This window comes from Dipodomys spectabilis, unplaced genomic scaffold, assembly GCF_019054845.1.
Source record: "Dipodomys spectabilis isolate Male_0828 unplaced genomic scaffold, ASM1905484v1 ptg000173l, whole genome shotgun sequence".
NCBI lineage: Eukaryota > Metazoa > Chordata > Mammalia > Rodentia > Heteromyidae > Dipodomys > Dipodomys spectabilis.
This window is the reverse complement of record NW_024870850.1, coordinates 4208194-4224142: the sequence shown is the minus strand read 5'-3', so window position 1 is coordinate 4224142 and position 15949 is coordinate 4208194. Positions and strand designations below refer to the sequence as shown.

Here is a 15949-nt window from a genome sequence, read left to right as displayed (position 1 = left end):
AAGACTGTGGTTCAAAGCCAGCCCGGGCAGGAAAGTCAGTGAGACTCTTATCTCTAATAAACCACCAGAAAACCAGAAGTGGTGCTGCGGCTCAAGTGGTAGAGCTCTAGCCTTGAACTGAAGAGAGACAGTGCCCAAGCCCAGAATTCAAAACTGACCCCCAAAAAATAAGAAAGAAAGAAAGCTCAATGACAGTGGCCAGACCCTGAGTTTAAGCTCCCAGAGATGGCACCAACCTGTAATCCTAGCTATTCAGGAGGCTGAGATTCAAGAATCTCAATTCAAAGCCAGCCTGGGCAGGAAAGTCTATGAGAATCTTATCTCCAATTAATCACAGAAAAAGCTAGAAATGGTGTTGTGGTTCAAGTGGTAGAGTGCCATCCTTGAGCAAAAGAAGCCCAGGGATAGGGCCCAGGCCCAGAGTTCAAGCCCTACAACTGATGAAAGGCAGGGGAGGGGGAGATGAAAAGAGGGAGGGAAGGAGGAAAAGAAAAAGAAAACAACCCAAGTATATTCAGGGTACTTTCTTTGCTACCTGTGCAGCCTGAGATATCCCTGCACATTCTTGGGATAGATAAGAGGCTTTCCTTTTTTCCTTTTCTCATAGGTGGCATTGAGTGATAGTACTGCTATGTGGCAGGTTTGCCTGGGATCCTCCTGCCTCAGCCTCCTAAGTGCTGAGATGACAGATGTGCACTACCAGATCTGGCTACAGGGGTCCTTTGAAACAGCTGGCCTGCCCAGGGCACACCCTCCAGGGCCACCACATCCAGGGACACATGAATAATTCTTGAAGTCACTATCCCCTTACTGTCCCCATTTGTAACCTGGGACTCATGATCCTGCTGGCTCAGCCTCCCAGCTGTTGGGATTTCAAGCATAGACCAACCATACCTTGTTCTTTAATGAGTTTTGGAGGAGCTTGGTTTTCTGAGAAGGTGGATGGCCTTTATTTATTTTTATTTTATTTTTTTGTCGGTCATGGGCTTGAATTTAGGGCTGGGTGTTGTCCCTGAGCTTTTTTGCTCAAGGCTAGCACCTTACCATTTTGAGCCACTGTTCCACTTCTGGTTTCTAGTAGTTCATCAGAGATAAGCGTCTCATGGACTTTCCTGCCTGGGCTGGCTTTGAACCTCCATCCACAGATCTCAACCTCCTGAGTAGTAGGATTATAGGCGTGAGACACCAGCACCTGACTCTGGATGGTCTTTATGTATATCTAGGTATCCAGCATGCATCCCCAACAGAACAGCAAAGAAAATGTCCCATGGGGCTGGGAAGGTGGCGCAGTGGTAGAGTGCTTGCCTTGCATGCCTGAGGCCCTGGGTTCGATTCCTCAGCACCACATAAGCAAAAAGAAAAAAGCCAGAAGTGGCGCTGTGGCTCAAGTGGTAGAGCGCTAGCCTTGAGCTGAAGAGCTGAGGGACAGCGCCCAGGCCGAGTTCAGGCCCCAAGACCAGACCAAAAAAAAAAGAAAATGTCCCAGCAAGCTGAGATCGAAGGAGCCCAGGCCTTGGAAACTGATTGTAACTGATTAAGACATTCACACTGAATGGTTTTTTCCTGTTTCATAGAAAATTGGCAACTTTTCCATTGTACGGCGGCTTGGCGTGCAGGAGTGTATTCTCCTGGTTACCCAGCGCATAACCAAATACCCGGTGCTGGTGGAGCGCATTATTCAGAACACAGAAGGTAGGCACGCTCCCCACTACCTTGCCTGCCAGGGCTATGATGCACAGGGGTCTCATGTCACCAACTGCACCTTTTAGCAATAGATTGTGCAAATCTCCCTGGAATCCTCTGTGCTGGGAGCTGGGCTTTCCAATCCAGGCAAACTGGGACAGTCAGCATGTGAGGTCAAGGGCTGGGTCTCCTTTGTTCATCATGACCCTGACCCTAACCCAAGCTTGATCTCCCAGATCCTGGGGCCCTTCTGTGTGCTAGGTGAGTGGATGGAGTAAGATCATGCTTGCTTAGCCAGAATGGTCAAAGACACCTTTGTTTATTTTTACTTAAGTTTTTGTTGGTCGTGGGGCTTGAACTCTCGCCTAGGCACTATCCTTGAGCTCTTTTGCTCAAGGCTAGTGCTCTACAACTTTGAACCACAGCACCACTTCCAATTCTCTGGTAGTTCATGGGACATATGAGTCTCACGGACTGCTTAGACTGGCTTTGGCTTTGAACCACAATCCTCAGAACTTAGCCTCCTGAGTAGCTAGGATTACAGGCGTGAGCCACCAGCACCAGTTGTTTGTTTGTTTATGTTTGTGCTGGTCCTGGGGCTTGAACTCAGGGGCCTAGGCATTGTCCCTCAGCTTTTTTACTCAAGGTAGCACTCTACACTTGAGGCACAGTTCTACTTCTGAATTTTTGCTGTTAACTAGAGATCAGAGTCTACCCAAGCTGACTTAGAACCACAGTCTTTAGATATCAGCCTCCTCAGTAGCTAGGGTGACAACCATGAGCCATAGTCACCCAGCCCAAAGATTGTGTATGGTGACCATGCCAAGCCAAGGATGCTCCTGCAGATGGCAGAAAAGGATCACCCAGGAGGCCCCGGGCCAGGCTTGGTGAGCTCAGCAGCCCTATCTCCCGTGGATTCAGGCTGTTCCTCCTCCGGGCCTTTGAAGTAGGAGTTGCTCATCAGTGTCCCAACAGGAGATAGAACACAGCTTTTGTCACTCATGTTATCTTTTAGCTTCTGTGTCCCATGGAAATTCTCCTTAGATACAAAACTAAACCTCTGGGCTGGGCTGTTATTTATTTTGGAGAGAGCCATTTGTGTCTCAGGAATTACAGTTGGGAGATGATCTTGGTCAGGGAATCCTGAGCAGTGACCCCCATGACTCCCCCCCCCCCCCCCCCCCAGAACACAGCTCACAGATCTCAGCCACCCATAGTGAATGCATGCCCATGTGCTCATGAGTCAGCCCAGAGAAAGCACTAACTACGCTGTGTGTGGCAGCTGGCACAGAGGATCATGAAGACCTCACCCACGCCCTGAACCTCATCAGAGACATCATCTCCCAAGTGGACGCCAAGGTGAGCGAGTGCGAGAAGGGCCAGCGCCTCCGGGAGATCGCTGGGAAGATGGACTTAAAGTCCTCCAGCAAACTCAAGAATGGGCTCGCCTTCCGCAAGGAGGACATGCTGCAGAGGCAGCTGTATCTGGAGGGCGCCCTCTGCTGCAAGACCACATCTGGACGCCTGAAAGGTGAGGTGGGGCCCTGGTCACATGAGGAGGAGGTGGGTAGGACATCTTCTGGAAATGGGGGGAGAGGAGGTTTCCATCTTGGAACAGAAATACCACTTTGGGTGTGATACATGCCATCTTAGATTGGCAGTGGAACACAGCCAAACAGTAGGGCAGAAAGAAGAAACAAAGAGAGAGAGAGGGAGAGACACACACACGCACACACACACATAAGCCAATGGCTTATGCCTATAATCCTAGCTACTCAGGAGGCTGAGATCTGAGGATCTCGGTTCAAAGCCAGCCCAGGCAGGAAAAGTCCATGAGACTCTTATCTCCAATCAACCACTCAGAAAACTGGAAGTGGTGCTGTGGCTCAAGTAGTAGAGCACTTGAGCTAAAGAGCTCAGGGACAATGCCCAGGCCCACAGTTCAAGCCCCATGACCAAAAAAAAAAAAAAAGACACACACACATGCACAGAGTTAAAGGTGCTGTAAATGCTTTGAAGGAACCAGCAGGCTTCCATGAAAGTGTTTATGCTTAAGGCTGGCGCTCTACCACTTGAGACTTTTTTGTTAGTTCACTGGAGATAAGAGTCTCATGGACTATCCTGCCTGGGCTGGCTTTTAACTGTGGTCCTTAGATCCTTAGCTAGGATGACTGGCGTGAGCCACCAGCACCCAACAAGATGCGCTGGTGTGTTCATACAGAGACATGGCTCCAAGCCAGGTTAGAGTTATGTGGGACAGACACCGGCCCTCGCTGCTCACTGTCATAAAAGGCAGAGTGTGAGCATCCGGTGGCTGAGGGCAGAGAGAACAAGTGTTCCTTGAGAAATCAGAGTGACAGCACGGGAAGCTAGGGCACTATGACAAAGAGAACCATCTGGCACAGTAGCCTTGCACAGGGTAGGAACCTGGCCTTGCCTCTGAGCCTGTTATACCACAGCCACCAAAGGGGCATCTAAACGGGGACCAATACACAGGGGAAAAGGTGGGTCAGACAGAAAACTTAAAGGCTGAGTGGGTAGTCAGTGCCTAAAAGGCCCTGTGGGGTCAGATGACTACCCTGCTACCCATGGAGATCCTGTGTATCCCATGGAGATACTTCCGCTAAAATGTCCTTATGTGCTGTCTCCTCAGACATCCTTGCCGTCCTGCTCACTGACGTGCTTTTACTACTGCAAGAAAAAGATCAGAAATATGTCTTTGCATCCGTGGTATGTACCCAGAGTCCCCATCAAAGGGGATTTTTCTGGCACTTTGTGGGGTGGCCCCATAGAAGAGATAGCTAGTAGGGTATATGTGGGGTGGGGAATAACATCAATAAGGGAACACAAGCACAACCCTGGGAAGAAGGCATACTGAGTTAACCTTGTAGAAGCCAGGCCTTTCTGGAAGATTCTTACCAGGCTGGAGAATTTGCTAGGGACTAGAGAGCCTTCACTTGCAGCTTTTTGGTGGCTCATTGGAAATAAGAGTCTCATGGACTATCCTGCCCAGGCTGGCTTTTAAATATGATCCTTAGATCCTTAGCTAGGATGACAGGCATGAGCCACCAGCACCCAGCTGGTGTGTTCATACAGAGACATGAAGGTCACGTGGGGACAGACACTTTCCTGCCTGGGCTGGCTTCAAACCTCAATCCTCAGATCTCAGCCTCCTGAGTAGCTATAGGCATGAACTACCAGCACCCACTACTAATTCACTTACTGATTCCCCCATACCTTCACCTGCCCTGAGACTGGTGATTCCAATGCTGCTAAATGCATGAGCCTCTCCCTCTCTGCCTTCTTCCCTGCAGGACTCCAAGCCACCTGTCATCTCTCTACAAAAACTCATCGTGAGGGAGGTGGCCAATGAAGAGAAAGCTATGTTTCTGATCAGCGCCTCCCTGCAAGGGCCTGAAATGTATGAAATCTACACCACCTCCAAAGAGGACAGGAACACCTGGATGGCCCACATCCGGAGGGCAGTGGAGAGGTGAGGTGGGCCTGGGCTCCTGCCCTCAGCCAGCCCGCTGTGATCTAGAGTTCCACCCGAATGCTTTTCCTTCCTCTCATCCGCCTACAGGCCCTGTCTATCCACTTCTTAAATTATACAGAGGCTGGGCCCAGTGGCTCACACTTCTTATCCTAGCTACTCAGGAGGCTGAGATCTGAAGATCATGGTTCAAGACCACCCAAGGCAGAAAAGTCCATGGGATTTTTTTTTTTCTTTTGTCAGTTGTGGGGCTGAACTCTGGGCCTGGGCACCATCCCTGAGCTCTGAGCCACAGCACCACTTCTGGTTTTCTGGTGGCTAATTGGTGATAAGAGTCTCATGGACTTTCCTGCCCAGGCTGGCTTTGAACTAGTTCTCAGATCTCAACCTCCTGAGTATCTAGGATGACAGGTGTGAGCCACCGGTGCCCGGCTTCCATGAAACTCTTATCTCCAATTAACCACTAAAAAAGCTGAAAGTGGAGCTGTGGCTCATACGGGAGTGCTAGCTTGAGCGAAAAAAGCTCAAGGACAATGCCTCTAGGCCCTGAGTTCAAGCCCCAGGATCAGTAGGGGGGAAATTTTTTTTTAAAGAACAGAAGGAAACTGGGCTCCAGTGGCTCATACTTGTAATCCCAGCTACTTGTGAGGCTAGTGACAGAAGAATCATAATACAAAGTCAGTGTAGGCTGACTTTGAGACAGAAGAGACTGTGCCACATCATCTCAGTGGACAGCTAGATACAGTGTCATCCCAGCAGCTGAAGAAGATCAAGGTTCAGGCACACATCCAGGCAGGAAACAAGACACTGCTAGAAGGCATGGCTCTGTGGTAGAGTACCTGTCTAGCATAAGACCCTGGGTTCAAATGCCACTACCAACAAACAAACAAAAAGGGGTAGAAAGCCAGCTGCCCATGGCTCAAGGCCTATAATCCTACCTACTTAGGAGGCTGAGTTATGAAGATTGTGGCTTGAAGAGCCTCAAACCTGTACTTGAAGTTGGGCGTGGTAGCACATGTCTGTAATTCTAGCCCTGGGGAAGAAGCTAAGGCAGGAAGATCTAAGTTCTAGACGAGTGTGGCTGACAGAGTTTTCCAAAAGAAAACTTTTGCCTGAAGATATTTTGGTGCTTTCAGCCAAATACATGTTACTGGCTCTTTGCTCTTCCCCTCTCTTCTTCCAAGTAAAATCCCTCTCAAAACCACACAGGCTATGCCAGGCACTGGTGGCTCACACCTGTAATCCTAGCTATTCAGGAGGTTCAGATCTGAGGATCATCATTCAAAGCCAGCCCAAGCAGGAAAGTCCATGAGACTCTTCAATTAACCACCAGCATCCATGTCTGAGCCAGCCTTCCAGGGAGCTGATGCCATCTCTCCCCTCTCTGCAGCTGTCCTGATGAGGAGGAAGGACCCTTCAGTGAGGCCGAGGAGGAGAGAAAGGCAGTAGAGGCACGAGCCATGAGACTCAGGGACTTCCAAGGTAAGGAGTTGGCATGCGGGCAGGCCCCTCGCATGGTCCCCAGCCCCTCAGTCTCTCTGTCCTGACCTGTTGGGGCTAGATGTGGAAGGGATCACCCGTGACCAGCCACTTTGCCTGGATGTGCCCCATGTCCTGCTGCTGTGGGGAGCCTCTGGGGCAGAGCTGTATGGTGGGATGGTGACGTAAGATCCAAATGTCACACACCCATCTTGTTGTGTGTGTCCCCTGCTCACTACCAGGTGTGCCCACCAGCACACCTGGTACTCACATGCAGACCTACAGAGCCTAGCTTAGTAATTGGAAAATCGAGGACTCTCCTCTCTGGGTGCTTCTTAACCCTTTTATTAAGGTGTAATCATGTAATCATATTCTACTCACTTCAGGACGTAGGATCTGTGGGTTTTTTTAATTTTATTTTTTGCCACTCCTGGGGCTTGAATCTAAGCCTAGGCACTGTCCCTGAACTTCTTTTGCTTGAGGCTTAGCGCTCTACCGCTTGAGCCACAGCACCTTTTCTGACTTTTTCTGGGTAGTTCATTGCAAAAGAGACTTTCCTGCCTGGTGGGCTGGCTTTGAACTATGATCCTCAGATCTCAGCCTCATGAATAGCAGGATTACAGGTGTGAGCCCCAGGTGCCCAGCTAGTCTGTGACTTTTTGAGTGTTAGCAATATACAGCCATCACCCATCCCAGTGGTCCCCCATAAATCCATTCCCTGGCTGTAGATCCACCTGTTCTGGAAGTTTCTTATTGATAGAGCCACACACTATGTGGGGCATTTTGTGTCTACTTCTCTCACTGAGCATGGTGGCCTCATGTTTCCTTCATGTTAAAAGTCCTATCTTGCCAGGTCCTGGTGGCTCACACCTGTAATCCTAGCTCAGGAGACTAAGATCTGAGAATTAGAGTTCAAAGCCATCCTGAACAGGAAAGTCCACACAACTCCTTATCTCCAATAAATTACCAAAAAGCCAGAAGTAGAGTTCTGTCAAGTGGTAGAGCTCTGTCCTTGAGCAAAAGCAGCTCAGGATCAGCACCTAAGCCCTGAGCTCAAGTCCCAGAACCAGTCTCACCCCCCACTCGGGATGGGGAGGGGGGGAAGTGGGACGGAGTCCCATCTTCTAAGATGGTATGGTGTTCACAGTGCAGGTGGGAGGGACCACCAGGACAGGGCCACTGGCCCCAGGACCCAGATTCCCCCTCCTGGAGTTCAAGGTCAGCCAGATGCCTATCCCCATAGCCTGCCACCCGGTGCCAGGCACAGGGGATTCTGGGGAGGGCTGGCTGGGCTGAGCGCCACCGCCATGTTCCTTTGCAGAGCGGCTAAGCCTGAAGGACCAGTTGATCACTCAGAGCCTCCTGGAGAAGCAGCAGATCTACATGGAGATGGCAGAGATGAGTGGGCTCCAAGATCCCGGCCAGTCCCACTCCCTCGGGCTCTTCCGTGGGGGTGACCCCGCAGAGACACTGCAGGGGGAACAGCTCCTTAAGTCGGCCATGAATGAGAGTAAGTCAGCACTCCATCCTGCCAGGCCAGGTCAGCATGCCACCCTGCACTGGCTGGCAGGGCAAGGCCCAGCGCTACCTCCAGCTACATGTTTAGACCTTGATGCTAGATCAAAGGCCTAGTACGTGCTAGGCAACCTCTCGCCACACTTTTGCCAGCCCTAAAGCACTTTTTTTTTGTTTGTTAGTTTTGCCATTCCAGGTGCTTGAACTCTGGGACTGAGCACTGTCCCTGAAGCTTCCTTTGCTCTAGGCTAGCACTTTACCACTTGAGCCACAGCTCCACTTACTGGATTTTTTTTTTTTTTTTTTTTGGTAGTTTATTCTTTTTCTTTTGGGGGGGGGGAGTCCGGTTGTAAGGTCTGAACTCTGGGCCTGGGCACTGTCCGTCAGCTCTTCAGCTCAAGGCTAGCGCTCTACCACTTGAGCCACAGCGCCACTTCCGGCTTTTTTCTTTTTTGCTTATGTGGTGCTGAGGAATCGAACCCAGGGCCTCACGCATGCAAGGCCAGCACTCTACCACTGAGCCACCTTCCCAGCCCTGGTAGTTTATTCTTAGAGATAAGAGTCTCACAGACTTTCCTGCCTGGGCTAGCTTTGAACCACGATCCTAAGATCTCAGCCTCCTGAGTAGGATTACAAGCATGAGCCAGCTCCCTAAAGCACTTTTTCTGGAATCAGCAGTACTTTCCTTGAGCCCTCATGGCCCTAGTGTAGGTTCTTTTCTTTCTTCCCTTCTTTTTCATGGTCAGGGCCTCTACCACTGAGCCATGCCTCCAGCCCTATTTTTTTTTTTTAAGATAGTGCCTCACTTCCTGCTTCAGCATGTACTTGAACTGTGATCCACCTATTTTAAGGTTCCCACGATTGCTAGGGTAACAGGCATGTGTCTACTGTGCCCAGATAAGGATTGAAAATAGGTCTTGCCAACTTTTCTGCTCAGGCTGTCCTTGAAGCATGATCCTCCTCTTAGCAGTCTCCCAAGTTGCTGGGATTACAGGCATGAGCCACCAGTTCTGGCCACATCTGTGTTGTCCTTCCACCCATTTCTCCTAGGGCCATTGTTCTTGGTCCCCAGGACATTTGTGTATTTTGCCCCTAGGCCTGGAATGTTCTCCCACCTCTTCATTGGCCAAACACTTTTGCCCTTAGAGGGCCATGTGGGTCCCCAAAGGGTCACCCTGAGGCACTGCTGACATTCCACAAGCAGTGCTCACCCTTCTGTTTGCTACCAGACTGGATGAAGCCTGGGCAGTCTCACTAAGCCCTTGGCCAAAGGCCTGGACACAGCTGGCCCCTGGGAGGGCTGGAGGGGGGAGGGGTCCCTCCCCATGGCTGCCCTGTGGCCCTGACCTCTAACTTAGACTCAGATTGGTAGGTTCTGGTTGTGGTACAGGGATGGGGGAGGAAAGTGGGGGATGGCTGTCCCAGCCTGCCTCCACAGGGTGCCCATTCTCCCGTCTCCTCCACAGTTGAGGGCATCCAGAGCTTAATCTGCAGGCGGCTGGGCAGTGCCAATGGCCAGGTGGAGGAGGGAGGAGGCCCCTCGGGCCTCCCCCGGAGGGCAGAGACCTTTGGGGGTTATGACAGCACTGGCAGCCCCAGCAGGAGTAAGTATGTCACCCCCCTCTTCCAGCTCCCCAAAATCCAGGTGGGATGACACCAGCACTCAGCCCTAGCCGGTTGCTCTGCCAAGATGCCACAGAGAGCACTTGGGCCTGCCTTTCCCACCTGGGCAGGGGCGGGGGGGAGGAGGGGGAGTAAAGGAAGAAGCTTCCAGATCCCCAGTGTCCTCATGTGCCCCACTTGGGGTTCCCAGATGGCAGTTTTAAGAAGAAGGTCTATAGCAATGACCCCAGGCCCCGAGATTGGAGGGGGCCTGCCAGCAGCCCCGACATGAAACTCGGAGATGGTGATGCGCCAAGAGGCAGTAAAGAGTCACGGCAAGCGGTGCGTGGTTTCTTGGGAAGGCGGGGGGGGGGGGGGGGGGGGGGGGGGGGGGGGGGGGGGGGCTGATATCTGCTTCCCTGTCCTTGGAGCATGACCGTGAGTGTGCTATTCTGGTTTAGTGGTGTCCCTCTCTGCCCAGGCTCCTGGCAAGCAGCTGATTTCATCCCCAGAAATGACAGGAGACACGTGGGAGGGAGGCAGTGGGGAACAGCCCAGAGCCAGGGCTGTGGCCCATCCCAGGTCAGGAGCCCCACCCTGGGGCCCCAGGACTTCAGTCAGCGCAGGTGTAACCAACTGGGGTCCATGTCTTTCTGGTACTTTCCTCCCCTTTGACCCAGAAAGGTGGAAGCCAATCAACAAACTTTATACCCAAGCACCCCCTGTTGGGAGACCTTACCACTCCATCCCTTCATTCTCCACACTTTCCAAAGTGGGCTGACTACAGGGCCTGTTCCCCTGGGCTTCTCTCGATCCCCTAACTTCAAGGCATGTCTGGATGTAAATGGCCTCCTTGGACACTGATGTGGGTTTGTCCACTTTGCAGGGTGAGGTGCTCAAGGCGGAGACTGGCCCCCGTCTGCCCACTATCCTGGAGTCCGAGGTAGGTGGGGTTCCTCCCGCCTTCCCAGGGACCGGCATGCACTCCCCGTGGAGCCTTGATGGCAACCCGAGTCTGTCTTTCCCCTTAGCTTGTCCAGCGAGTCCAGACGCTGTCGCAGCTGCTCTTAGGCCTGCAGGTATAGGTGGAGGTTGGGGACATGTGGGAGGGACTAGCCACGTGTGCCCATTCGCAATTGGCTGGGACTGGGGGCGTGTCTCTCACCGCCCCGCCCTTGGCCCCGCCCCACAGGCTGTCATCGCACAGCAGGACAGCTACGTAGAGATGCAGCGGGCAGCCATCCAGGAGCGGGAGAAGCAGTTCCGGCTGCAGTCCACGCGCGGGAACCTGCTGCTGGAGCAGGAGCGGCAGCGCAACTTCGAGAAGCAGCGGGAGGAGCGCGCGGGCGTGGAGCGGCTGCAGAGCCAGCTGCGGCAGGAGCAGCAGCGCTGGGAGCGTGAGCGCATGCGCCAGCAGCAAGAGCTGGAACTGGCGGGCGCGCGCCTGCAGGAGCGCGAGGACGAGGCACGGCAGCTGCGCCTGCGCTTGGACCAGGAGCGCTCAGATCTGGAGCAGCACCGCCAGGCCTACCAGCAGGACCTAGAGCGGCTGCGCGAGGCCATGCGCGCCAACGAGCGCGAGCGCGAGCGACTGGAGCGCCAGGACCTACTGCGCAAACTCAAGAAGCAGAACACGGCGCCCGGGGCACTGCCACCAGAGGCGCTGGCCGAGGTGAGCTGGGGCCAGCCAGGCCTGGCCGAGGACAAGCGCATGCTCCCAGGTGTCCATATTAAGGTCCCGGACTAGGCTTACATGCCTGTAATCCTAGCCACTCAGGAGGCTAAGATGTGAGCATTGCGCTTCGAAGCTAGTCAAAGCAGAATCATATCTCCAATTACCCACCAAAAGGCAAAACTGGAGGCATGGCACAAGTGGTAGAGCACCAACCTTGAGTGAAAAGCTAAGGGGCAGCACCCAGGCTCTGCCTGAGTTCATGCCGTAGTATTGGCACAAAGAGAAATGGATGAATATTCGGGTGTAGAGAACTTGCCTACAACAGGAGACAGGAAAACCAGCTGAACCCAGGAGTTCCAGATCAGCCTAGGTAAAAACAAGTTAGCAAGACCCTACCTTAACAAACAAGCTGGTTGTGGTAATACACACCTATAATCCCAGCTGTTCAGGAGTGGAGCAGTTAGTGTCTGAGGCATCTGAGGTAAAAGTGCAAGACTCTGTCTGAAAATAAAACCAGGGGGACTGGAGGTGTGGCTCAAGTGGTTGAATACCTGCCTGGCAAACACAAAGCCCTGAGTTCAGTCCCCAGTACTGACAATAATAAAAGCAGATGCGGGAGCAGGGAGCATGCGTGCCCAAGTTAGAACTATTTAACAGCTTGGGGACACACCAGGCCCAACCCCATTGGGACATGCTTTCTGTCGCCCTCTCAGGCCCAGCCCCTGAGCCACACCCCCAGCTTCAATGGGGAAGGGCTGGAGGGGCCATCAGCCCCCACCAAAGGGACCCGGATGAGCATGCTCCTGTCGGGGGCCGGGCCTGATTGTGTGGAGCGCCCGGAAGTGGCTCGCCGGGACAGTGCCCCAGCCAAGAGCGATGTGCCCATCCAGCTGCTGAGCACCACCAACCAGACCCAGAGGCAGGCAGCTGTGCAGCAGCAGATCCCCACCAAGCTGGCCGCGTCCACCAAGGGCAGCAAGGACAAGGGCAGCAAGAACAGAGGCTCCCAGCGCTGGGAGAGCTCAGGTAAGCTGCCCCCGGCCCAACAGGACACCCAGGACAGCCAGAAGGAACCAGAGTGGCAGCCTTTGTCCAAAGAGCCAACTGGAAATGACAGAACTTAAGTCCTGGCCCTGTCTCTGACCTAAAGTGGGGGGGCTGGGGGAGGGGGGTCTGACTGGGGTGTGGATGAGAAGTGTTCACACAGGACCCTGCAGCATGGACACCTGTCCAGAGAGAGAGACAGTGAGGCCCAGAGGCACTATGGTCCCTTGCTGCCTCCACCACTCCACACAATCAGAGCAAGCTCAGGGTGTTCTAGAACGTTCTCTTGCCGAGAGAGCTTGGATGCTGTGGATCACAAGCAAAGGACATATGCTGGGGAGTTGTGCCCTCTTATTCCAACATCCAGTGACTCTTTGGTCCCCTCTGGTTGTCTGTGGAGGGTGGGTCAGGCTGGGGGTGGCCTGGGGCCAGGCCTGAGCACCTCCCCCACCCTCATGTAGCATCATTCGACCTGAAGCAGCAGCTGCTCCTCAACAAGCTCCTGGGGAAGGACGAGAACACGTCGAGGAACCGGCGCTCGCTCAGCCCCGTCCTGCCTGGCAGCCACGGTTCTGTGCCCACCCCAGGTGAGCCCTGCCCGGCCACAGAGCAGAGCTGCCATCCACCCCATCTGACCGCGCCTCACACCCCCACTCCCCTCTCTTTCAGATCTCTGCTTCCCGGCCCTGTCTGGGGGTGCCCCCATGCCCCCACCCCCCTCACCACTGCCGGCCACACCCCTGGCCAGCAAGGAAGAAGCCAGCAAGGAAGATGTCATCTTCTTCTGAGGGGTGGAGACCCCAAGTGCAGGCCCTGCTCTGTCCTGCACAGCCTCTGTATCTCTGGTAACCCCCCCCCAACGTGGGGTGACTATGCCTGATCAGCTGACCCCCTTTCCTGCCTAAGCACCCCCCTCTCTGATGTCCGCCTGGCCAGGTACTGCAGTCTTTGGGTTCTTTGTAAGGGATGGGGGACCCCCCCCAGGGATGCCTCCAGAGCCTGAACCCATGCTCAGCCAAGGAGCTGCTTTGAACCAGAGCACCCTGTTATGTAGGGAGAAGTGGTTTTCTGGGCAGCAAGAAGTGTGGGTTCCCCCAGGAGCTGGAAGAGACAAGGCCTCCATGTCAGGAGGCCACCATGAAGCTTGGGCATCATCAGGGCAACTGTAGGGGTGGATGTTCAAAGCCAGGCAGTTTCCCCTGCAGGGCAGAGACCCCCCCCTCCCCCAGCAGTGACAGATCCTCAGCCAACAAGTGAGGGAGGCCGTGGGCTATGGCGGACCATGGAGCTCAGCTTAAAGGGAGCTACCACCTGTCGCCCTGTGTAACCTGACATAGATTTTTTCCAAACACTGTGTCTCAAGAGCACCCACCCACTCCACCCCTCAGCCTGTCTGGGAGGCTGAGCCCTCAGGTCCCAGCCAGAGCAGACACCCCCTAAGTGGAAGGGTCCTCAGTCCCCATGAAATGGATAGGTTTCCCCCCAGGCCCCCCAGGGACTGGTGTCCCCGCCACACAGGCATATGGAGGAAAGGCGTAGGGATAGTGACACAAGTGGCTTGTGTTGGTGCCTCCAACCTTGCATTGAGCCACTCAGGCCATGGGTGAACCACACAGGAAAATGGGCCGATCTCCAATGCCCAGGCCCAGCCCGGCTGCTCAGAGCTCAAGCCTGGCTGCCTACAGTAGGACTTGGCAATAAGACCAGGTCCCAAGCTGCTCACTCTAGTTCTCATGGGTTCTTGGACCCCAACCAGGGCCAAATGAGCTTCCTGGGCCCCAGTGAGGACTTGTCTTGCCAGTGCCCCACCGGGCCATCCCCAACACTGGGCAGGCACAGAGGACTGGAAGCCAGGAGGAAGTGCCCTCCTAGGCAGCAACCCCTGTAAGGCAAGGTTCCCAGTGCCCTGGGGACCAGGCAGGTGCAGACAGTAGCTGGGGTCCAGCCAGTGGTGGTGACAGGACTTGAGAGCACAACAGGTGGCGTGGTATCCCCTGACTTTGTCCCCCCACGCGTCTTAGAACCTCAACTTTGCGCACGCTGGTCCTCTTCCGTTCGTAACTGTCTCTCCTGTGTCTGGAGCGCCCCTCCCCCAGCACACCTGTGCCATGTTCCAGTGTTTTGTACTTTTGTACTGAGATTTATCCAAGCACTTTAGAAGAGCAGACTAACTCCCTGCTGTTTTAGAACCCTGCCTAGCACCAGTGGCAATCCCCTTCCCACCGCCCCCCCCCCCCCAGTGGCCACACACCTGTCCCCCAAGCTGGCATGTTCCAGTCCTAGCCAGAGAAGCCACGTGGTGGGGACCAGGTCCACTCTGTGCACAGAAGGGCCCCACCCATGGGGGCATCTCTCCTAGCACCCTTCAGTCATTTGTAGGGGAGAGCCCATTCTGTTTGCAAAGGTGGTGGCCAAGTAGCACGCAGGTGTGGGTGAGATCTGTGCACGCGGTCTCCACCCATTGCAGACACGATCATTCCTGACAGTTATTTGTGACACCTAACTGCGTGTGATGTTTCGGGACCAGATTCTAGCAATAAAAGTGTCTTGAGCGGACTTCTGACAGAAGCATTCTTCAGGGCTAGAGATTGTCTGGTGCCCAAACTTGGGCCACAGGTGGGGAATACTGGGATGCAGGAAGGGGACAGGTGGTACCCACACCCGTAGGGCAGAGCGGATATGGCCAGCTGAGACCACCAATGCCGCCTTGCCTGGTACCGCCTCATGCTGGAGCCCACAGCCCCTGGCGCCAGGCCAGGCCACGCCACAGAGATGTCAGCCTGGGCCTGTGTCAGGCTATCCTAGTCTAGCCTCTTCCCCAGCCATCCCCTTATCCTTCCCTGGCTTGACTATTGGCCCCCAGTGAGATCAGAGGGCACCCCAAAATGGAATATGCTCACATGGGTCATTAAGGTTGTGTGCAAGAAGGAACCCCAAGCCAGGCACCGGTGGCTCACATCTGTCATCCTAACAACTCAAGGAGGTGAGATCTAAGGATCACAGTTCAAAGCCAGCCCAGGCAGGAAAGTGTGAGGCTCATCTCCAGTGAACCACCAGAAAACCAGATGTGGCGCTGTGGCTGAAAGTGGTAGAGTACTAGCCTTGAGCAAAAAGAGCTCAGGGACGGCGCCCAGGCCATGCTAAAAAAAAAAAAAAAAATACCCTAAAGTGACCCCTTGAATAGTTACACACCACTGAATTGCACACTGGCAAGTTGGACAGCTATGGGTTATATTCCAGTAAAGCTAAAGCGGGGCAGAGGGCTCAGTGGTCAAACACCTGCTTAGGGCCACAGGCCCTGGTCCCACAAGGAGGGCTGGGGTGTGGCTCCATGGCCTAGGATTTGCCTAGCATGGTGAGGCCTTGGGTGCTGAGCCTTTTTCCAGAAGGATCTGTCCATTTTTTCTGAGTTCCTTTGTCCTTCTTGTGGGGGGGTAAGGACACTCAGAAGGCAGGCT

At 54.0% G+C, this 15949-nt stretch overlaps 1 protein-coding gene across 3 annotated transcripts in view; it reads left to right on the top strand.

The window, feature by feature from the left end:
- Nucleotides 1-15047, top strand: part of Arhgef18 (Rho/Rac guanine nucleotide exchange factor 18) — a 70252-nt gene extending 55205 nt beyond the window's left edge. For all 3 annotated transcript variants that reach the window (XM_042693693.1, XM_042693694.1, XM_042693695.1), the window contains 14 exons: nucleotides 1575-1692; nucleotides 2966-3214; nucleotides 4337-4413; nucleotides 4998-5176; nucleotides 6567-6658; nucleotides 7977-8165; nucleotides 9637-9774; nucleotides 9984-10114; nucleotides 10659-10715; nucleotides 10804-10851; nucleotides 10965-11444; nucleotides 12161-12473; nucleotides 12953-13078; nucleotides 13161-15047. In XM_042693693.1, coding sequence (XP_042549627.1) covers nucleotides 1575-1692; nucleotides 2966-3214; nucleotides 4337-4413; nucleotides 4998-5176; nucleotides 6567-6658; nucleotides 7977-8165; nucleotides 9637-9774; nucleotides 9984-10114; nucleotides 10659-10715; nucleotides 10804-10851; nucleotides 10965-11444; nucleotides 12161-12473; nucleotides 12953-13078; nucleotides 13161-13279 — 2316 coding nt within the window. In that variant the 3' untranslated portion in view covers nucleotides 13280-15047. The remainder of the gene's footprint in view (nucleotides 1-1574; nucleotides 1693-2965; nucleotides 3215-4336; nucleotides 4414-4997; nucleotides 5177-6566; nucleotides 6659-7976; nucleotides 8166-9636; nucleotides 9775-9983; nucleotides 10115-10658; nucleotides 10716-10803; nucleotides 10852-10964; nucleotides 11445-12160; nucleotides 12474-12952; nucleotides 13079-13160) is intronic.
- Nucleotides 15048-15949: the final 902 nt, after the last annotated feature.